General features: G+C 35.7%; 1 protein-coding gene across 1 annotated transcript in view; it reads left to right on the top strand.

Moving 5' to 3' along the window:
• The first annotated feature begins 3,757 nt into the window (after nucleotides 1-3,757).
• The window catches only part of LOC128553150 (uncharacterized), a 37,424-nt gene continuing 15,731 nt past the window's right edge, over nucleotides 3,758-25,450 (top strand). The window contains exons 1-5 of the mRNA XM_053534267.1: nucleotides 3,758-3,887; nucleotides 7,377-7,950; nucleotides 8,240-8,398; nucleotides 11,475-11,780; nucleotides 15,142-15,223. Coding sequence (XP_053390242.1) covers nucleotides 7,390-7,950; nucleotides 8,240-8,398; nucleotides 11,475-11,780; nucleotides 15,142-15,223 — 1,108 coding nt within the window. The 5' untranslated portion in view covers nucleotides 3,758-3,887; nucleotides 7,377-7,389. The remainder of the gene's footprint in view (nucleotides 3,888-7,376; nucleotides 7,951-8,239; nucleotides 8,399-11,474; nucleotides 11,781-15,141; nucleotides 15,224-25,450) is intronic.

Raw genomic sequence — 25,450 nt, 5'->3', positions numbered from 1 at the left:
AACATAAACATTTCATTTAAAATTTATGATCGAAACTATTCGATTAAATAATTATCGGTATGTTTATTGAATTCGAACTAAAACATGTACACTGATATTACGTTCGTTTTATCATCACCGAATATATAATATATAATAAACACTGTTGTAAAGTTATTAAGTTGCAAATATGTCCTGATGAACAAACAGAGAATGGCAGGCTATTGTCTTATATCACTGATATCACTTCTATCAGGTTATACTGATGTAGACTTGAAGGGATGAGGTTTACTGAACTGTTTCCGACTATATTATGCGACTTGATAAAATTTATATCAAACGATGCCAGCCTTATAACAAACTTTTCATGTAACCCATATGGCCTGTCGAGAAAAACATATGTTTGAATACTATTTCGTAAAAATATACTTTAAAAACACACTCTGATATCTGTGTTTTGCAAATGCTTGGAGCACATTAGTTTACAAAACAAGCAAAAACATGATTCATTTGTTATTTAAAGTGATCTTTGATTGAAAACAAAAATACCCAACAAATAAACGTGCATTCTAGTACCAATTGTGTCTGAGGCGCAATAGCGGAACAATTTTCGGTCCTGTGGAAAGCGGTTCATATTGCCGCTGAGGACTTAACAATCTACAACAAATGCTAAATGATAATTTACATGTTACAAATTGTAAGTCGCCATATGACCTATCATGTGTCGATGCGGCGTTAAATCAAAAAATGTTACAAATTGAAAATAGACCATTAAACGTTGACAAAAATATACTTAAAAGATACGTACATTTGTAATAGCCTGTTGAACAAACGTTATAAGATGATCACCTGTCTTTGTTCAACTGACAAAAGGACATATCTCATCATATTGACAGATGTATAACATTTGATCCGTACCTGTAAGAATCATTATGTGTAACCCTATGAAATTTGTTATAAAGCAAATTCAAAGACTTTATGTTTTGTTCAGATATAAAGGCAGTAACATTAACACAATACAGGTTAATCAGATTACGTCACCTACATAAAGATAAACTATTATGATTCAAGTTCTAAATCAATGACTTCAGTACAAATTACCTTGATGGCACAATGCAAATCAATGGTACTGTCCGACCCCGGTAGCGGTCGGCCATTTATTTCTTATTCAACAGATTCCAGTATCATAAATGCAACATGAGAAATTCAAACAATGTTGTAAAAACGTTTCGATTTAAAATCTTTGGCATAGATAGATGTTTTGTCTATTTAACTTTCGATTTTAAAATGAAATGTTACCATTTATTGTTCTGTTGTATTATCCTATTTTATATTGATCTGTTAACAAATAAAGAACGAAGAATGAGTATCTATAAATATTTTAATACCGTATATAGCAATGACATCTTTCTTTCAGCTGTTTCACTTTTTACTTATTTTTCAATGCCTCTGTATATTTGCCCTACTTAAATAGTCCGACCTACGTCTCAAGCCATTAATAGATACAGTGCAACCTCTCCGGAGTGGCCCTCTCTTTAGCAAAAATGTCTACATTACAGCATCATTTAAATTCCCCTAAGCTGAAATTTACAAACAAATTTACCTCTACAGAACAACAACCTTTACATAACAGTCAATATCCGTATCTCCCAAAAAGGTGTTGCTCTACAGATGTTGCACTGTTTGTTACTTATGGGCACTTATTAGTATAAAACCATCGGGACACATATTAGTAGAAGAAGTATAAGCACACGTAAAACTTAAAAATATATCTGCATACGTATAACTTATTGCGTGTACAAGTAATAGCCAATACTAGCATATTAGTTTAAACATTTCTGCGTACGTACTGGTACAATAATGATAATAATAATAATAATAATAATAATAATAATAACAACATCAATGCAGATATGAGTTTAAAAACATCTGCGCACGTACTGGTATAAAAACATTTACTCAATTATAAATTATTACGTGCGCACGCATTACTTTATACGTGCAAGAATACTAGTATTTTTCATACTAGAACGTGCGCACGTATAAATATGTGCGCTAACGATTTTTATACTAATACATGCGCACGTATTAGTTATTACGTGCATACGTATTAGAATATATTAAAATACATTAACGCCACCTATGTGCTACCGCAGTGAGGACTCTCTATCATACTGTTATTTATGAATGATTATAAATGCGTAAATTCATACCCTTCATTACTTAAATAATACTTAAAACGTAAGCTTTGTTTGTACTTTATTTTCTACCCTATGAAGAATATGGTATGCAAGAAATTGAATATGTCACCGATAGAAGATCTGGTTCTTGGGTAACTGTTTTGCTGTATCTCGGCAGAGCCTCGGTTCCAACAAACAGTTACCATCGGGTAAGATATTTCAATCTACAACTACCGGTTATTTTATTGATACAGTTAATGAAAATACCTTAACATTCAGAAATAGCTTAAAACATTATGTTTTCCTAATGCATGGAGATATAATGCATTATTTGCATGAACGTATAAATGTTTGAATTCTGTGGCACTTCGGCGGTACACTCATTTATTTTGAATACATATTGATACAATTCATTAATTATAAATAGCATATAATTATTTGGATTGTGTTTAAAATGTAATTTGAACCATCGTCGTATTTATTTACCTAGATTTAAAATCTTTTTTGCTGTACAGGTTGCCACTCCACGGGGGTCATACTGATAACGAGAACAAACGTAGATCATACTGATGTCTATTTTTCAGTCATAATAGTATATGTTTAAGACCATCGTAAATCTTTACCATAGTTTTAACATTATTTTTGGCTTGTCTTGCGTGTGTTTTAAGGCAATTTATAATACTGGCACTTAAAACGTCAAGTAATGATAAAGAGGTTAAGGTCAACATAATTATTGAATGGCCGCCAATTTAATATTGCCACATCAATATGTGGCAAAAAGCAGAAAGAATTTTTGTACATGTTATTTTAAAAAAAATCTGTCACCAAAGTATTGTACTTAAGTCCTCGCGAAAGCCATATTAATACCAACTACAAAGACGAAATCAAACCTGAAAATTTCCTATACCATATTTTGCATTTTTATAGCGATCATCTTCTATTTTATTACAGCACATTTATTAAATCTTTATTTCTTAAGTCGCCATTTCTACCAAGTATGCGATAGGAACATGTGGGTTTGGACAGAACGCTAAGTGATACGTACTGAAACACGCTAGAGTAAAGAATAAAATAAAACACGGTGCTTTTGAGAAAGGGCACAAGGAAATGGAGAAAGATAAGCAATATTATATTTGGACTACTTGTGACTAGACCAGCGGAGGCTAACAATTGATTTGGTAGTGACATGACTTATATACAGTAGAAACTATAGTGCATTATGCCAAGATGACAAAGATATAGATCTCTAATTTAAATGGTTTAAGTCTCATCTTAATGGGCTATACCCGTAATTAAAGGTCTCGCATTGTTTAAATTTGAAACTAATCTATAGCTTACAAAACATGAATACAATCCTATAAACAATCAATTAAAGATATGATCATGTTCGTTTATTCAAATGTTACAAACAGTCTTTAAACTGGCTCTTTTTTAACAATACGTTTGCGATACATTGGTATGTGCCTTAAATTTGAAAACATTAAATGAAACAAAGCAGTGCTTTAATTTGATTGTGCATATATTTGACCTGGGACTATTTTTGACCTGGGACTCTTTTTGACGTTGTTATTTAATAAATTGTTGATCCATCAATATTTTGTGAAGTTGTTTTGGAATATAAGACCATTGTGTTTGTTTATCCATTAGCTACGCACATGCGCAAACACTGGTATTATATTTTGATTTACACCATGACGGAAATGAGTCCTGGATAAGTCAATATTTCAGGTAAAATATATGTTTCTAGTCTTTTTCTGACATTATTAACTAACAGCAAAATTGTTTCCATATAAGCGAACTGCTTGGTGTAGTTTTTATTCATGTCATCTGTCCTTAGTTAACATACTAACACAAGTTTTCTCCATATAGAAAAGTAAGATTTATTCTATATGATAAACGTTGCACATTAGATATCATTATAGCAGAAACCGCTCCTATTTCCCTTTTTCCGCAATGTAACTAAGGACAACAAATAGAAAGAGAATGTTAACGTTCTGGTTTTGCAATGTGGCATGATGTTGTTCATTAGCCATATATTGTTTAATTTGCAAATATATTAGTATGCTGTTTAGTAATCGTATTATTAAACATATTTTATTGCATATCAATACACATAATATCTACATCTCAAATATAAATCTTAACAATATTATATGCAAAAGGGTTGGGTAACAAGTTCTCTCAACATTATTACATACCCTCCCCTTAACAAAATTCACTTACATGAGATTTGGCTACAAAGTGTGTATTGAAAAAGCTATGCAAAATTTTATATAATTGAAGTTAAAAGAAGAGAGGAAGAGGGAAGAAAGAATAGTAAGAGAAAGTCTAGTTAGATCAAGTACAACATAATTAACTAAGAACAAATGACATGAATATATGCTACACCAAGCAATTCGCTTATATGATATAAACAGAGTTTTCTCTTTCATTTGATAATGGACGTGTATAAGATTTATATTAAATCAGTCCAACATTGTCAATAAATTGTTCTTGAGCTCATACGTTACAAGATATTTATTACTTGCGTAGAAATTAGTCTACGTAGAAATATAAAAATAAATGTACTCAAGGGTTCATTTTCATATTGAACGATTTATTGAAAACTGCCCACAATGATGTGAACGATTTGTTGCGATTTTATTGAAAATATTTAGCAAGTGATTATAGTAATTCTTTTTCATTTAACTGTTGAAAGGGGAGAAATTGTGTGGTCAATGCCAGTGGTATTGGACCGGAAAGAAACTTAAAACATTTACATGCAGTTTTATCAAATACAGATGCACATACAATAATTAAGTTGTACAATATTTGTTTGTAATTTGGCAGCTGTTTGGTTTGAGAGCCAATTATTCATGATTATGTCGGGTATAGTTATAGTTTGCTAAATATCTAAGAAACAAAATCGCAATTGCATTCTTAGACCGTTTTTTTCCCAACAATCTAACCGGAAATAACAATTCTATCAACAGGCGACTGACTACCTTCTGAGTTTTGAAGAAATGTGTAAACTTTGGATACTTTTCTGTGCTTTAAGTCCATGCCCTTCCATTATCTTTGTTATGAGACAGTATTTTTGTGTGTTATTATTTTTTTTTATAAAATGACGAAAACACGCCCAGTAAACTGTGGCACCACCTCATTTTCTTGTAATATTGCCTTCAATATGAGTGGTATCATACAATATGCACAATGCTTAGCATTTTGAACATTTTAGTTATTTTAAAACACTTTCTCATTTTTTTATTTTTTTTCTGGTTATCATTAAGCAGCTTAATTTTTCGAGTGTTATTAATTTGGACTGAATAACTTGTCTAAGCTTAAGTTTTAAGTTTAAACATATTTTATTCCCAGTAATACATGTACAGATTAAATACATACATCATATTTGAACAAGATAAGTAGGGAAGGATAAGAATGAAATACACAGTCTTCTAGAATTCTTCTCCTTATTTTTTCGAGTGTCATTAATTTAGACTGCTTAACTTGCCTTAGAATCTGTATTCGTTTGCTGAGCACCAGTATTATTTGGTACTTTTTTAAGTTTACTAGCGGATTTGTTATTTTTATAGTTGTTTCTTTTCTTTAATTTGTATCATCTATCTATTGCTATTATTCACTTCTTTTGGGAATACTATGAAATGTTTAGTGAACAAAACTGTCTTAGTTTTAATTCTGCCGAGTGTTTCGATTCTTGCTATGTTTTCGTCAGTTTTATATTAAGTTGTGTTTAACTATATTTTCTAAGTTTGGTGTCGATTCTTTGCAATGATAACACTTGTACTGCTTCAATGTACCTAAACAGGCAGAAATAAGAAGCACCGGGAATTTGTGTTTTAAAGGAAATCAGCGATGAATTAAGGCTTAATTCGTAATCAGTGAAAAAGAAAATATACTAAATTCTTATAATATGACATGCATTCAGAAACTTTGGCTCAATTTTTGATAAAACTCATTCACTTTTTGTTGGCATCATCTAAACATTCACCATTTAATCAACTAATTTTACCTTACCTACTGCTCATGTAAGTCATTCTGGACTTATATTGACGGGGGAACACTTGACACATGCCTTTCGAAGACATTTCAAGGAACAAACATACCTTTGTTACCTTTATCCAAATATCAATCGAAAAAAGTTAGACAACGTTTATCACGTTTCAACAAATGATTGAAATCACATCGCTATTTCCGTTTTCGTTGTTCAGTTGTTTCTACACTGTGTTTAATACAGTCAAAAACATACGGTGTTCTGTTTTGAGAATCGTGACTTTCTATTTCATACTTAACCGCGATGACGATGGTACGATGACGAAAACGCGATAGCGCGATGGCACGATGATGAAACAACGATGGTAAAAACACGATGGCACGATGATGAAATCGCGCTGGTGCGATGGTACGACGGTGAAATGTCGATATAAAATCGCGTTTTCATCATCGTACCATCAAGTTTTCACCATCGTATCATCGCATTTTTATCGTCGTACCATCGCGTTTTCACCATCGTGTCCTCGCATTTTTATCATCGTACCATCGCATTTTCACCATCGTACCATCGCGTTATCACCATCTTACCATCGCATTTTCACCAACGTGCCATCGCCTTTGTGTGTCAGAAAAATACAGGCTTGATACAATCTCATTTTCACTATGCACTATGTACCTTCTACATCCTAACAAGAAGAAGCTGACTTTGAATAATACCATGTGACTATTACACCCAGCTTTTTATTTACTTTCATGCATACATAAAATACAAAGGACGTGGCCTTGAAGATTTACAGTTTTAATGAACAAAGCACTGACCATTTTGTAAAACATTGTGTAAAACAGCAGAATCTAAATCATGGTAAATTTCGTCTCACAAAATACATTGAGATACATTCATCTACTGTTGACAAAGATTCAAGTGTACGGGACTACGCATTTCAAACCGAAAGGCGATGGTACGATGGTAAAAAGCGATGGTACGATGGCAAAAACGCGATAATACGATGGAGAAACCACGATGGTACAATGATAAAAACGCGATGGCCTGTGGCTATTTAAAGGGAAACGTTTCTTTGACTGAAAATGTTATTTTAGCTCATTTGAGCACGAATTGCTCAAGCATGTCAAGGGTGAGATATTGATTGTGGTCGTTGATTATCCGTTGTCCGTCGTCCTTCAATATTTTCTTTTAAACAACACGATAACTACTTTCCTCTTTTGTAGGGCTATATAAAACATGGCACACATAGCTCAACTAGCAAATGTCAAATACAGGAACTGGGTTAAGGCTGGACTTGGTATTAAGTACGTTAAAGAAGGCTTGAAACCATTCTGTGACCACCTGGCTACACAACAACATATTGATATCCTGAATAAAGTTAAACAGCCACACACTCTTGCAGCAGTGTCTTGTGGACATTGTAATATACGGACTCTTCAGCCTAATCATGTACGAACCAGAAATAAGCAGTGCCCTCTTGATCAACGCGATTGTAACTGCCAATATCCAGGCGGAAAAACGTTGTGTCCCAACAATGTATGTGGTGCCATCTACGATGAAATCATTCAACTTCACGCATCAATCCCTCCAGCGCCTTACTGGAAGAACACGGATGCACGTCAATGGTGCACTGAACCATGGTCTGTAGCAAAGTGTTTCATAAATGCTCCAGGATATGAACACAAAACAAAAGCTAGTGAGTTCGATTGCCCTGGCTTGTTACATCTGCTGATAAACAATAAAGGTTTTCAACAACACATCAAGTGTACAATCTCTGGCACAGACGTTTTTTCAAGGGTATGTATTGAATTATATTCTTGTTGTGCCACGAAAAAAATAATGTTTTTTATAATCATGTGGTGATAGGTATGTAAATAGTAACGTTACATGTTTGATGTTCCAAAATGCGTATACATTTAGATTAAATTGGGTGATATTGTTTACTCAGACATAATCTTTGTCCTGGACCGACACTACTGCCTGAGTTTGAACATACTTCTTATCAATAAGTCGCCATTTGACTTATGTTTATTTCGGATCGACTCAAACAAAGAAAACATATCACAGTTTGTACTATATTATACAGGTACGCAAGTCTAGAAACGCTATATTTCATTCCTGTACTATGGAACTAGAAGATGCTCAGGTTAACAATTATATTGATGATATGATAGAACTATTACAAGATGAAACAGAACTCAAACACAGACAAGAATCAAAAGATGCAGTCATAAATCTTAAAGAGGTAAAGGAAATATATCAATGCATTTAACACTTTTCGCATTATATATATTTTCATGCGAAAATATGATTTAATTGTTTTGTATGATAGAAAGGCCATTTGCAGAATTCAGTGTGTTATGTGACAATATCGATTTTAAGTATCTCTGTTTGGTTTGATAAACCGAAAAGTCATAGCGTAACGTTATTTACCGATTTCCGGATCCGGCATACGAAATCGAATGTCACTATATCTTGTGCGAAGAACAGGCTGGATTAAGAAAACATTATAACACTGTTGATAATATATTTTCTTTAAAAATGTGAATAGATATGTATTTTGTCAATTATAAAAAACTGTACTGTGCTTTTGTGGATTACCGAAAAGCTTTCGACTCAGTCAATCGTATTGCTCTATGGCGAAATATTTTAAGTTACAATATTGATGGTAAATGTTTTAAAATTATTCTCAACATGTATGATAAAGCAAAGTCTTGTGTAAAATCAAACAATAATCTGTCTGATTATTTTGTGAGTCATACAGGAGTTAGACAGGGTGAAAATCTCTTTCCTGTTATATTTTCTTTATTCTTGAATTATTTAAATAGCTTTATGTCTAGTAAATTCCATGGTCTTCAGTTATTATCTGATAATGTTAGTCATATATTAAGTGATAACGATGCTGAAGTTTTCTTCAAGTTATATCCGCTATTAATTGCTGATGACACTGTCATCTTAGCTGAAAACCCTAACGACCTCCAGTCAGCTCTTAATGCTATATCAGAATATTGCACCTAGTGGGGGGCTAAAGGTTAACACCGCAAATACTAAAGTTGTCATATTTTGGAAAAAAAAGAGAGATATGCGTAATGCTCCAGTATTTCAATTGGAGGGTAATATTTCAGAAATTGTTGACCACTTCTCATACCTAGGTATTCAATTTTCTTTCAATGGCAAGTTCGATAGAACTAAGGCTCTTAGTATTTTATTTCTAATAATTGGTTAGATCAGAAGATTCACTCACTTAACTACTTCAAAACTGTTGTTAACACGAGAATTAAAGATCAGTTTATACAAAACTGGAACTATTCAGTTAATAACTCAAGCATATGTTTAAGTTAATAAATATATAAACACGAATTTGTATTTGAAAAATGTTTCAAGCTTTTACCTTTTGACCCTAGCATTTCACTTTGTAAATTCAGATGCATGAATCGTTTGTTCCAATAGAAAAGGGTAGTTTTGAAAACATTGCAAGTGAAAAAAGAACTTGTCATTTGTGTAACAGTAACATTTTAGGAGATGAATTTCACTATCATTTTGATTGCAATACTTTAATGTTGATAGAACAAGAGCTGTCACTAATGGTGACAAATGCCCCCGCAGCGCTTTGACCTTTAACCTGCTGACCTTTAACTTTGACCTGGTGACCCCAAAGTCAGTAGGGGCCGTGTACTCAATAAGTACTTTCAGCATGTGATGTTTGAAGGTTCTGGATGCAGTGGTTCGCGAGTAAAGTGCCTTCATGCAAAAAGATATATGGTGACGATCAAACGAACGGACGGACAGTTGAAAACTAATATGCCTCCCTTCGGGGGCATAAAAATAGATGAATATTATTTTAAATATCCAAATACTCTCAAATTTCCTAACCTTATGAACAATGACAATAAGAATACTTTGTTAAAACTGTTTTTTTTTCTGTAAGAAAATTAGGTCTGGTTTTAGATAAATATCATCCTCCACAACATCAGTTACTTTAGCAAAGATTTGTCATGTTTTACATGCCATTCTGATTTTGTTATTATGACTTGTTATTGTTATAACTGTTGTCAGATGCCCTTATGGGCCTTGACTTGATTAATAAACTGTAAACTTAACATGAATAAATGGTAACCTGTATAAATTTATAAATCTGGCAAATTTAATGTCTTTATAATAATCAAAAATATGTTGACACCTGCGAGATATTTGATTAACTGAGACGTGATTGTAGGTTTACAATCAATAAGGGAATATATTTTTTAATTTTGATTTTTCGAAAAACTCCTATTTGGAGAACCTGCTTGAGGCTATTTTTTTTTCAAATATCTCTTGTTAATAATCAATAACGCGATTATATGTTTCACTGGATGAATGCTGTTATCATGATGTTTTGAAAAACATCAGTGTTTTATCAACTTCTTTTTTGTGGAATGATTCGAAATGATCCCTTCCTTAAAACAAACCATGAAGATACCAGATATCTGACAACGTGTTAATACTAAATATAAGAAATTAAATCGTTCTTATAATCTTGTTATGGCAATGTGGAAAATCAGTAAAATTTAAATAAAAAAGACACGAAAATTCATATATTACGTACACATGTGACTTAGATAAGAAGTAAAAAAAAACAATCACCTAATTATGTATCTCAGTAAAAGGTAAACGAAAAGGTGTAATAACCACATTTCATTGACCTAATTATTTTTTGAACGACAATTTCTAAGCAAATTGATGAACTATTATCTTCAAAATTTGTTTTACCATTATAAACTATTATTGTCAAATATACAATGTAGATATATTGTATTATTAAGAGTTTCGTGAATGGTCATTAAAATATCTATAGTTTTGTTATCTCTTACTTACCAAAAACTGTCTGAGTAAATGCAGTCAGGTAAAAAGAATTTATACACATGATACAAAAAAGAAAAAAGAAAAAAGAACAGTCACATTGCAGAATAATATTATATCAATGGACCCGTACAACTGTTGGCTGAAACATGTATATCTAAATATGACAAGAAATAGTTGGAAAATACTAATCGCATTCTAGGACATGGTGGCAGCCACTGAGGTGGAAATGTCATAGACAATTATCACGAGATCACCCGCCATTTATTAACTAAGGAATAAAACAAATAAGCTTACTTTCTTAGTGATTCATGTTTCGAAATAGAAATAAATACGTGTATAAGTGTCAGAAGGATTTGACTGTTCTTAAAAGAAAGACTGGGTGACAGTTAGATTTACAAATATTAAGTTCTGCCTATTCTTAAAATGTTTGTTTTACATTTACAAATCTTAAACTATTGTTTAGTTTCAAATTTTTACAGCTCAAACAGGCGAACTTCGCCATATCCACTTCAGACGAGGATGAAATTCGTCGCGTTGCCATGGATGCTCTTAGGGAACTTCAACAGATGACAGCTGACGCAAGAAATGAACTAAGAACTACAGCTGCTGAAGGCAAACTGCAGCTGGAAGAGAAAGGTTTAGTTATTAAATCCCAATTCGATCAGAAAAGCGAGAAAATAGAAAAGGACCTCGAGCATACAGGACAGAATATCAAAAAGAAATTGGTGAGAGAAGCAGAAGAAAATCTAGAGCAGAAACTTCAAGAAGCAAAGCTTCAGTTAGAGGTAAGATAATAAAATGAAACAATACTTGTCTTTCTAAAACGACAAAAACCATCGCAAAAATGGACAAGAATCACAAAAACATTTAGATAGTAGTACGGAAAAAGTATCAAAATACTTGTATAGTAGAAACATAAAAAAATCTTCTGGTATAAAACCACTGTGTGACTCTACAAAAAATGTTCACTCTACAAAGATTTTTTCAAATTATTCTGATTCGTTAAAATCATGGCTGCCAGATGGCGTGCTCACTTTTCCCTATATGTATGTAGCACATAGTTAAAAGTTGACAAATGTACAAAACTGCTGGCTATATTTTAAAGTAATTTCACACCAATGGCCCTTGTGTGACTTTCTTCAAAGATTGTTCCAAAATGTTCAATTTGTCATAAAACATGGCCGACAGGAGGAGTTGTCACTTTTTCCCTTGATGTATATATTTGAATCTTTAAAATGTTATTCTCAGAAACAGTTGGCCCAATTTTAAAACAATTTTACACAAGTGTTTCTTGAATGACCATCTAAGATTACCTTCCCACCCCAACATATACATTCACATTACCTTTCCGTATTTGTTAAAAGTGATAGAAATACAGCTTAATCCTTGTTCATAAAAATGGTAATGACAATGATTACTATCACTAGAAGAATTTACGAGAATTATGTCTTCTGTATTTCTATGTAAAACGTAAACTTCAATGTAGACATTCGAAATTCACAGTCAATATCCATATCTAAATGTAGTTTTGTTTTACTACTCCGAACCAGATTACGAATTCCCTTGTTTGTAATACTTTGATATGCACAATTATTATTCGTTGTCGAAATCGCAACATCATTTTTGTAATCATGTGAGAGACAAACCAAACAGCAAGTCCGCTTTATAGTGACAATAGAGAGTTTGAGATTTCAACCTTCGCCTTAATCGTCAACGTCTCTTTCGAAGTCACCTTATGAAGACGAAGTTCGATTAAAATTCCTTGAGATTTCAAACTTTAGAACTGAACCTTACTTCATTTATTCTGCTCTTTTAATTTATCCGTAATTATGATAGTTTTGTTTTCGTGCATTATAAATTGATAATCATATCAACGTATTTAATTGTTGATGGTGTACTTGAAAGATGATGCAGTTAATATTTTTTCAAACAAAAACATGAAACACAAACTATTACAAACTATTATGCATTTGTCGAAATACTTTAAAATTAAGTTAAACATTTGCGATAAAGCAACCACTGGAAAAGGCATGACCATAAACTATAAAGGACAGATTCATCCGTAATGCTGTGGACTAGTATTTCATAGATTTTATTAAAGTTTCTTTCCACTTTGAATTGGTACTCCATAAAAGACGCGTTTTACTTGTAGACACTCATAAACAAAGTACCCAATGAAAATTTAACATTTTTAAAAAATATGCTGATAACATGGGCCATTATACACACGTTATCAATACATTTCAGAAGCGAATTGAAACAAATGTAAGATACGCTCGTGATATCATACGTTTTGGCATCTTGACATTCTGCATGACTCTGTATAATGCCAAACTCTCAGACAGCACAATATAATCGTGCCAAGCCACCATGTGTCTAGCGAAACAGTCAAGAAAAGTTAGGCGGAGACGGAAATCGTCGCACAAAATAACATGTGGACGTATTTGTGTATTTGTTTGAATATACATTTTAATAAATAAAGTATGTGCAGATCCAGGGATTCCGGTTAGGGGGACACCAATTTCAAAGAGGAAGTCACACATTTCACGGGGGTGGTGGTCGGGGTGGGCGTCACACCGAGTTTCAATGCCGATTTTTACGTGACTTTAAAGAATGGAGTTATCGTATCAGCTAACAGGAAAATTCTCGCATCATGATATCATGGATTTGAAATTGTTTGATACTTCAGACAAATTTTCCGTCTTTCTAGTACCATTTTATATTTATAATTAAGACACAACTGTCGTATAAAGTATAGACAGAAACGGATTGCTTTTATCTGGAAGTGAAAATAAAATGTTCCACCGAATGATAATCATGTGTAATTATTTATTTTGCAAGTAAAATGACTGTCCTGCCATATGCCTCTATCCAGATTTCAATCCTTGATGCCGAGTATGTAGACAGAGTTGATGAAAAAAGTCTGAATTTTTGACTTTCGTAATATCACATGTTCGTACGTTCAAAACGTCACTTTCTACGACAAATAGACCCATCTAGTATATTTGATACCGCTTGGAGACACAATTATGCCGTAAAAGTTGAAGTTAAAATCTCAATGTTTCTCAAAACTGATAACTTCATTCCTCCGGGTTCAGTTCAATGTATTTAGTTAGAATTATTAGCCATAAAAAACTTCATTATTCTAAAAAAACAAGGAAGAATATCCAACAGAGAAAGCCACGTTCAAAACACGCAGCCTCCCCAAAGACACACACGAACAACCCTCGCATACTTATTGATAGTGTTTGGCATCAAATTTACTCTAACTATACATTTGGATAATAAGCAGAAATCCTGAAACAAAGCTTTTCATTTCACATAGTAACAAAGAGAAGTCTAAGGAGGCTTACTTGATATTACCTGGAAAACTTTAGTAGCGACGTCTGATATAAACAAAATACACGCATATCGGTGACCCCAAATATATATGAGAGACGATGAAGAGGAAGGCGAAGGTTGAAATCTCAAACTCTCTAATATGTGCATCTTACTGCACATAGTGTGTTTTTGGTGATATTTTCATAAAATCATTGTCCTGTTGTTGTGCATCTAAATGAGTTAAATTAACGATAATTCCGCATATGTGAAGCTAATGCTTTAGAAATAAAAAAAATAAAAAATCGGACAAATATTTAATAGTTCTTTTCTTCAATCTTCTATGCGTGTTCTCCCTTACCTATAGGTAGATTTCTGAAGTTGAAGGGAAGCAGCTCCTGCGTGCAGTTTGAACTTACTTAAGAAGACTGCCCAAGTCAAAATAGGAAAAGTTATATTTGGAAACGTATTATTTGGTACTGGTAACATAAAGAGTTTGGAATATTTAGTTAAAAGCTACAATTTCCTCCACCTTTTTACACACACATCTATTTCAGGTGGATTTTTACCTGAAAATGCGCATAACTCCATTTTAATGCTGAACGAGAAATCAAACAGTGTAGAAAAACTACTGTTTCATCCTATTGATTTACAAATATTTCATTACAGAACAGAGAATGTTCAAAATGTAATAATAACTTATTTCCACCCCTTTTTGATTTTTCGATTGTGGATGTTTTGTGTATGTGTTTATCTGTAATATGAACATGACGAAATAAACAACATTTAAAACAAAGATAACTGGAATACCTTAATTATTTAAAACAGAGTCACAAAAACATGATTGAATGTTCAATGACGAATACCACTGAGACTAGTAAAGAAACAGTCACTAACAAGAAGAAAGCAGGTAATTTCTTTTACAATGGTATGCCGTTTTTTTATGTATTCACTATTTCTATATTGACTAAGGTCGTAGCCCAAGGCTAAGGTTATAAATCTTCAGATGGACCAAGCCTAAAAGGCATCCATTGTTTTATTGTTAAATCAAACATCTTGAAGATTAATTGGATACAGAGATATCAATTGCAAACACTTGCAGCGTTGGTTCTTTATTTCCAGGATATTGTGTTTGATCTCGCATTGCTTTGATAACAAAATGTTACGTATTTAGAAATCGATACACCTTTTACATAAATAAAATCGCAAGTGGTTTCCATGGAAAATCATTTTGAGTATGTTATATGTATGTTTACTCGTAAATACGTTGGCTGATAAATTTAGGACAATTCGATATGTCGCGTTGGCGAGTTTTATGTAGCAACTTTTACTCGCGCACCAGCGTGGCAGTGCTTTTAACCAAATTCTAAATTTAAGGCGACAAAACAAACCTAACAACGCGACATATTGAAACATAAAATTCCACACAATAAAACATTTCGTACTGTGCTGGCGGCGAACACGCTAAGATGAAATGAAATATTTCTGTTTCTGTAACAACTACATATATTGGACTGACACTTAATAAAAGACATCATTCTCATCCAAATCCAATATTAACCAAGTTAGAGAACTACTGGTAAAATGTAATTCATATTGTTGTATACCTATATAAATTCTGTAAAAAATCGGCTCGTATTTCACAATTAAATGTGAACAAGCAGACAAAAATTCCGTATTGTACCTTTTAAATTCCGTATTGTACCTTCCGTATTGTATACTGCCGGACTAATTTCGTTAATGTGCATGACCTGACACAGTTCTATAAATAGCGCACATAAAAACTTCACTAAGTTCCATTTAATATCGATAACCATTGAAGATTTCGTTCAAGAACAAAACAAGAATCAAACTGGTAACGTTATGTAATAAAAGGGTCATTATAACAGTTACAGTAACTGGATCTGGGACTTTGTATTCGGCTCTCGTTGATTTTGCAAGGTCGGATCACACTCGGCAATTGCGCGCCTCGTGAGATCCGATCTGACAAAATCCACTCGAGCCGAACAATGCATCCCAGATCAAGCTACTATTATAATAACCCTATTTTATTGTCCTTATTTGACTTGCAAAATAAGTTTCACGTAAAATTTCAATAAAATAAAATAACTGTCAGAATTTGTTGACGAATGTTACGGTTCATGCACAAATTAGTATTCGGCTCTCGTTGATTTTGCAAGGACGGATCACACTCGTCGCTTGCGCGCCTCGTGAGACCCAATCTGGCATAATCCCGAACACTGCATCCCAGATCAAGCTACTGTAATAATAACCCTCATTTTATTGTCCTTATTTGACTAATAAGTTGAAGTTTCACGTAAAATAAAATAAAAAAACTGTCAGAATTTGTTGACGAATGTTACGATTCATGCACGCAGTGGAGCATTATTCAAGAAGGTTAAATGGACTGAGAAAGTTTCGGCTTATTTCATCTGAACATAACGTTTGAGATGAGCTTTTAGTATAGATGGATGAACGCGAACATTTACAGCGAATTATACAAAAACATGGTCTGCAGCATCACGGACAGGTCAAATCTCTAGCTTGTTCAAAATGGGCGCTTGGTCCCGTTAAGCGTCCGCTACCGCTAAAAATAATGATTTTTTTCTCATGAACAGATGGATCTGCAGCACACTTCTGTTGTATCATTAGTAGTAAAGGCTGATGATATGGTACCGGTACCATATCATCAAGGGGCCGTTGCTATGGACCTCGGTACCATACCATCATCCAGCCCATCCGTTGCTAGGGACCGGCATTCATGGTACCATATCACCATCCATGGTACCATATCACCATTTAGGGTGCCATATTACCACCCAGGGTGCCAGATCACCATTTAGGGTACCATAATGCCATCCCCATGCGTTGCTAGGTACCATATCACCATGTAGGGTACTATAAACATATTTACAAGTAGACAATAAGAGATAAGGTACTTTCTTTCGTAAAAACGGAGTGGCCCTGAAAAGGGCCCTTGTGTTTTATTTGTGTTTACTTCTTGACCTTCTGGTGGTTGTTGATAGATTTCATGTATGCACCTCTCCCTGTTGATCCAACCCGTTTGTTTGTCACTCTCTCTATCCTGATCATCCGATAAAGTAAAGGTCTTTTGTTCGACTGTTTACTGCCATCCTGCTCTTCACCCTTAATGTTCTCCTGCTGGGTCGTTGTTGGAGAAGTGAAGACGATAGGTACCGTAAGTTGATCTGCCTTGAATTTCACATCACATACCGTCCGATGATGTCTCCTTGATAGTAGAGTTGAGTTTGACCAGGTTAATGTTGACCGTCTTCTGCAAGTATAGATGTTCCAACTTTACTCAGGTACGCCATATGTGCCTGCTGGTGTTGTGACTGTTGCTGAGCTTGTTGCTGTGGCTGCTGTTGATACTGTTGATACTGTTGTGTAAAATTCGCCTGTGGTGAGGTATAATATGAATCTACCCCATTCTGCATGGTATTCTGTGGTACCGATGTATACACAGGTTGATGATTCGGTGTATATGTATTCATCTGCGGTACTGTATACGGTTCAATGATATTTGATGCCTCCATGACTTCTTCAAGTATCGATTTGGTAGAAGGTAAGATGTCCTCCATCCTTCAAAAAAAAGTGACCTGGACGTAGGATGCAACGTCTTTATATACCCTGCATAGACCCATGATGCAGATGTAACATGTGTTTTCATTGGCTGATCAAGACTTAACATGAGCTAAGATCCACGTATTTTTTACATTTTCTCCTACAGTCTTTTTTCGTAGTCAACATTGTCAGCATTACACATTAGCATCGTATAGGTAAGGTCTAGATCTTTCTAACAAGGGTATATTCATTAAAATCGGACGAGTAATCAACGAGCAGTCAAGAAAAAATGTAGCGTCAAGAAACACAAATAAGCCATTTCAACGTTACATTTAGTCGTACAGAAAATGAATCGATGACGTCATTTATAGTGCTCTCTATTATGTTAGTTTATATTTATATAGCGCTGTGCTCCATAGGCTTCATTGCACTTTTTAGCAGTACACGATACAATGGAGCTCGAAGATAGACTGTCTTACATTGAGAGGTGCTACGACAAGTTGGGATGGACATATCGTTACTCCGGCAAGCCATCCAGTAGCCTGAGGCTGAGCGTCTGCAGAGACTGCGAAGCACTGCAACCCAGACCGAGGATGAGGAGGTGGAGGAATACACAGAGATGAGAGTGGAGGAGCCAGCCATGCAGGGAGCGGGTCCAGGCGACAACCCGACCAACCCCATCGTTATTAATGGGCCAGGGAAGGTGGAGGAGGCGGACCAGAGCCAAGCAGCCGGTAGTGGTGGTGAAGGGTCGGACTGGGAGGGAGATGATGAGCCGGCCTTCACGTTCCAAGGCGGTCCTTCCAAGAGGAAGAACCTTCAATACTGCCCAACCTGTCGTGGAATGCATTAGGTGTTTGGAGATTATTCTCAAAAACCTAAAACAAACAGCCCTTTTCAGGGCTACACATATCTTTTCAGAAAGATACCTTCATTATATTGTCAAAAAAAAACAAAAACAAAATTGAAAAAAACAACAACAAAGTGGTCTAAGGTCCCAAGGGTAGTTTAGTAAGGCCTCTGTTGATTTGTTAAAATATATATATGTTTCTCTATCCAGTTCGTGCCTTTACTTTATATACAAAGTTGTTAAAGGTATAGGATATACCATTCATTATGGGTCTACGAAAACCTCTTCGTTTGATACGCCGGTTGATCAACAAAGATCGGACCCCTGACTGGGTGTATGCAGAGATCGAGAAGAGACAGAGGCAGGCTGGTCTGAAAGCCTTCTTTGCAAGACGTGGGGTGGAGTGGCCACGTCCGCGGTACAGAGTTAAACTTAACAACCTGTACCCGGACTTGACTGAGTTTAACACTCAACCAATCAAGCTTACTAATTTATACCCGGACTTGTCTGAGTTTTATTAAGCTTTGACTTTAACAATGGTCCTTTTAAGGACCAACCAACTATGTTAGAGTAGAAAATACAATGTACCTTGTCTATTGTCAATTGAAAGAAACAACAAACAACTTATCTTTTTTAAACTTTTTTTATTGAAGATAGAACTTTTTTAAGAAAAAACACACACAACTATGTTAAAAGTCAATGTCACTGATTTTATAACTTTGGCTGCTTCTGCTTGAGTTCTTCCTGGCTCTTCTTACCACCAGCTTTTCGTTTGGGTATGAAACGCTTCTTATCCTCCTTCTTAGTCTCCTGTTCCTCGGTTGTTTGTGGCGGGGATATCCTGATTCTCTACCGTATTCCCCTGAGGTACTGTTGGTATGATCAGATCAAATGTATTATATGCTCTTGGTGATTTCCTAATGCCTTGTACACCAGCAGTTGACTTCTGTGGAACAAAACCTTGTCGCGGATCGACAGGGGGTACAGAGCCAAAACCAAAGTTGACGGTGTTTTCCTTCGCCTCTGCAGTATCAACCGGTGTAAATAATGGTCTACGGGATAAAATCGCCTGTGTGTCCTTGCTATCCGCTTCTGCAATATCTGACCATTTGTACATGCGTGGTGGTACTGGTGGTATGCTGTCAGAAAATCCTCCGACAGGTGGAAGTAATGGTCTACGATAGGTCAGTTGTGTACCCTTGCTATCGCCTGCTTGCCGAGTGTTAGCAAAATGTCCTAATTCGTTACAGTTGTAACATCTCAGATTCTTCGTGTAGCTTTGCTCTTTGGGACACTGACTAGCAAAATGTCCTTCCTCCTTGCAATTATAACAAACATCTTTTCCATTGTTGTAGATCAACCAGTTCATAGCTCTGACATGCTTCTTTAATTTCTCCAACAACACATCCTTTGGTTGTTGATAGTACATGGTATCAGCCCCATCAACTTTCTCTACTGGTGCATAAGTTTTGCTTTCCATCTTGTCTCTTCAGATTTCAGAGATCAACTGATGTCGATGTGCTGACAGTCCCCGTATTTATAGGATTTTTCAAGGTCATCAAGACAGCTCGGCTTTTTCTGTCAGTATAAAAGGACTGTCATCAAGGGATTTGTGTCATTTCTGCCTAGGCAAAACATGGCAGCACCACGTAAATTAGTACATTACTCAGATACTTCGAGTAGCAGCGAAGATGAAGAAGAAGAAGAACTAAAGAAGCATCGTTTATCATTAACTAAAAAGAGAAAAAATCTTAGCTAGTAGAAAAGAACGACGTGAGGGTTTAGAAGGAAAACGTAAACAAGCAAGACAAGATCAACACGATGAGAAACAACATGACCTGGCAAGCAACTACTTTAACATCACACCCAGAATGGACCGAAAATCAAGAAAATTCAAGACGCAAACTAAAGTGTACGATGTCACATTCAAACCCTATGATCAGCCGCATGACTTTACTTACGACATATTCAATGCTATGGTAGACAAGATGAAAGAAGAGTGTCAGACCAAGCCAAGAGATAAAGTTCGAGTCTCTATTGATCATCCTGGTTTGAAACTTGGAATACACGTCCCATTTGACAATGCGTCAGCAGTGACAGGGGGAACTTTGCTTCAAGAATTTAAAAATGTCATGAAAAGCAATGAAGATTTCAAGATTCATGATGGTCAACTGCATGCTGAAATCACTCATATTTCAATGCCCGAAATATGCATAATGGGTCGCATGTCAGTATAGAGAACATGACTCAATTTAAACGGAGTGTCATACAAATTGACAATCCTAATGACAGCATGTGCTTAGCACGATCCATTTTTGTAGGTATATGCCATGCAAAAAAATCAAATACCGAGGAATGGAAAAAACGATGTAACATGATACGACAATCTAAGAAATCTTTACAACAGAAGGAAGCTCAGAAGTTATTGGATAGTATTGGAATCAAATACGATCAATCGTGCGGAATAGAGGAGTACCAGAAAATCCAGACCAAACTCTACCCAGACTACATTATCAAGGTTCACACTCAACATGGTAAAAGTTAACCTTTGTTTACCCCACCCATCATGAGGAAAGGGAGTAAAGTGATACACGTATACCACCATGGAGGAAATTATGACACCATCACTTCGATCAAGAGATTCTACGGATATGGTTATTATTGTGAATACTGTGACATTGGCTATAACAATCTGGAACAGCACAAGTGTAAAAACATTTGTCAGTTCAACGGAACTTTGTGATCCTGGCAGACAGGTTATTTGTAGTGACTGTAGTATTACTTTTAAAAGTATGGAATGCTATTAAAAGTATAAGCAAATCACAGGTCACAAAAAGAAAAGTATTTGTGAATCTGTATGGCAATGTCAAACATGTCGTAGTATTGTTGTAGGTAGGAAGAAAAGTCATGTTTGTTTAGGGTCAAAGAAATGTAGATATTGTAAGGACATTGTTGGACCAAATCATGAATGTCACATACCAAAATATGTTTCTCCTGAATCTGAAGGTCCTTCAGATTACATCTTTTTTTATTTTGAGAGTCGGTTCGATACAAGTGAGCACATACCAAATTTTTGTTGTGCTCAGCGCTTTTGCGATGAATGTATCCGTAAGGACATCACTGAACCATGCGACCACTGCGACACGTTACCTGAACCCAGGGAAATGTTGTTTAGGGGTGATAATACCGTGGCTGAATTTTGTACTTGGTTATTTAAACCAACCCACAAAAGATCCACGGTCATAGCTCACAATTTTCAAGGGTATGATGGTCAGTTTATCTTGCTGTGTAATGTCAGTCATACCACAACCAAACCCGAGGTCATCATGAATGGAAGCAAACTCATTTCCCTGAAACGCCAGGGACTGAGAATGATTGATTCCTTGAGCTTTCTCAGTATGCCATTGTCAGCTTTTCCCAAAACGTTTGGTCTTACTGAAATGGCTAAAGGCTACTTTCCACATTGGGCCAACAAAGCTGAATTCCAGAACTATGTGGGGCTTTACTTAGACTCAGAGTACTATCATCCTGGCGGCATGAAACCCGAAGCCCGTGAAGCCTTTTTAGAATGGTACAGAAAAAGGTCAGCACACATTCCATCTTTGATTTTCAAAAAGAGGTGGAAAAGTATTGTCGATCAGATGTAGATCTTCTGAGGAGGGGGTGTGGCGAGTTTCAACATCAGTTAATGGCCAGTGATGGTATCAATCCTTTTACCGAATGTGTCACTTTGACTCAAGTCTGTTATTGTGCCACTCGCAAAAACACATTGCCAGAAAACAGTTTAGGTATCATTTCAGATGCAGGATATCCAAATAAGACCCGTTATTCCATTAAAGCCATACGATGGTTACAGGCCGAGGCAACTACCACAGGAAAACCCATTCGTCATGCACTGAACGGTGGAGAAGTCCGTATAGGTCCCTTTTTTGTTGATGGGTACAATGCAGAGACCAACACAGTGTATGAGTTTCTAGGGTGTTGGACTCATGGGTGTGAAACATGCTATCCAAAGCGTGAGGTCAAGAATCCTTACTCGTTAAAAACCATGAATACATTGTATGTAGAGACCTTTTCAAGATTTGAAGCTTTGCAACACGAAGGGTACCGCATTGCATACATATGGGAATGTAAATTTGACCAAAAGTGCAAGGAAAACCCAAAGTACAAGAGTTTGATTGATCGGTTCTATCCCCATATGGAACCGATCAAACCCCGCGATGCCCTGTTTGGTGGACGTACCAATGCAGTCACTCTCTACCATGAAGTAGACGAAAGCACCAATCAAAAGATAAAGTACGCTGATATTTGTTCACTGCATCCTAACAAATACAAAGAATATCCCCTCCATCACCCTATCATTCTAAGTCAGGAGGAAATTGATATGACAAATCTTAGGAAATACAGAGGTTTGATCAAGTGTAAGGTGCTTCCTCCTCAAGATTTATGGTTACCCGTCCTACCCATGCATTACAACAAGAAAATGGTGTACACCTTGTGCCGTATATGTGCAGAGAAAGAAATTCAGACCTGCTCACATTCACAGGAGAAAGGGTCTTGGTTGGGGTTTGGACTTCAGTGGAATTGAACAAGGCTTTAGATCTAGGTTACAAAGTCCTTGAAGTGTATCAAAACTGGCACTTCAAGGAATGGAGCGACACTGCCTATAAGGAATACATCAATAAGTACTTGAAAAGAAAACAAGAGGCCAGTGGTTATTCCAATTGGACCAAGACTCAGGCTGATAAAGACAAGTTCAAAAGCGACTACTTTCAGGTCGAAGGTGTCATCCTTGAAGATGTAGAGAAGAATCCCGGCAAAAGGGCCGTGGCCAAAACCATGCTGAATTGTCTCTGGGGAAAGAACGCCTATAACAATGTCTTACCCAAATCGGAATACACTGACAAGCCAGCCAGGTTATACGAGATAATCTCTGACCCGCAGAAAAAAAGTCCACTACTTTGACTTCTTTGAACATGATGAGTTTTCTCTGATCAATTATTCCGATTACACGGATATGTCAAAACCCCATGCTGCAGCCAATGTGGTAGTTGCAGCGTTTGTCACTACCTATGCTAGGTTAGAACTGTACTCAGTCCTGGAACGTTTAGGGGATCGGGTCTTGTACTTTGACACAGACAGTTGTATGTACATTTACGAACCGGATAAATACAACATTCCCATTACAGACAGTCGATTGGGAAAGTGGACAGATGAAGTACCCAATGGAAGAATCGTCAAGTATGTTGCCCTGGGTCCTAAAAACTACGGATACGAGTACATTGTCAATGGGGAACGCCACACGGTTTGCAAGGTCAAAGGCATTACCCTGGATTACAATACCACCCAAAAAGACAATTTCAACAGTATGATACAAGCTGTCCAAAACAGGGAATCCTTTTCAGAACTCGTTGAATATCCATACCGTATCAAAAGACACAGAGATCGAAAGGTCACCAGTGAACTCCAGACCAAGTCTTTCTGTTCAGTGTATACTAAACGTGTCGTGGTGGATCAATATAAGACCGTGCCTTACGGATATGTTCAGTCGTAGACATGACATCAAATGAGTTGGACGTACATATTTGAATGAATCAGAATGTTGTATTCATAAAGCTTGGCATTTACTTCTTTGAATAAAATGGTATTAACAACAGAAGAAGTTATGTTATTACTTAAGACAAACGGACATAATGAAAATATTAGGGGTACAGAGGAGATGATATTCTTTTATTGAAGAGAAACGCCTTTCAGCAACATGTACAAATCAAGTTTTACTGCCAACAGTGCAGTTTATGTATGTAGTGAGCAATATTTTCAATTTACAAAAATGATGCAATGTCAAGAAAAGGATCGTGCTAGGTGTATCATGAAGACGACAAATCCTTACGGGATGAAGCGTTTGGGAAATATGAAATCAGAGAACTTTAATGCAAAACAATGGGATCAACAATCTACAGAAGTGCTTTTCAAAGCAAATTGGTTGAAGTTCACACAGAATGAAAATCTAAGAAATATTCTTCTGGCCACGGGATTTAAAATCCTAGTAGAGGCCAGCCCACGAGATAGTATTTGGGGTATCGGAATGGATATGTGGAATTCAAATGCAGTTCATCCTAACAACTGGAACGGAAAAAATAGATTTGGATCCATCCTAATGGATATAAGGAGTTGGCTCCGACAGACTCAGTCATTCTGACTTCAGCATTCTAACCATAAAGATGGAAAATAGCTCGGGAGTATTTGAGAACATGACAAATGCCCTCACTGCTGAACTGAAGGAAGTGTTGCGACCACATTACAAAGTATGGGCGTATGAAGCACATTACAGTAAAGTACTTCTTGGCTTTTTGTCAGACACTTTTGAAGAATTATTCAAAGACTATGTAAGAAGAGAGAGGCCGGATTTAAAAGTAGACTTCTCCATTGTGCACACTGGTGATTCGTATATGGACATGTGGCGGAATTTGCCACAGAATTTTTTGGTAAATATAAAAGTTGCAATTTTTGACTTTCTGATAAAAACGGAGTTTCTCTGCGTCAGCTACAAGGACATATCAAAAGTAAGGACGGAAATGGATATGGATTTCTCTACATGGATGTACATTCTCCGAAAATACATGAGTAAATATTATCCCGAGATCGAACTCGAGTGGTGTGAACACACTTTGCAAGCCAATTCGTTTTGTGAATGTGAGGAAC

The sequence above is a fragment of the Mercenaria mercenaria genome, unplaced genomic scaffold (genome assembly GCF_021730395.1).
Source record: "Mercenaria mercenaria strain notata unplaced genomic scaffold, MADL_Memer_1 contig_3533, whole genome shotgun sequence".
In the NCBI taxonomy this organism is placed as follows: domain Eukaryota; kingdom Metazoa; phylum Mollusca; class Bivalvia; order Venerida; family Veneridae; genus Mercenaria; species Mercenaria mercenaria.
This window is presented reverse-complemented; position numbering and strand designations above follow the sequence as displayed.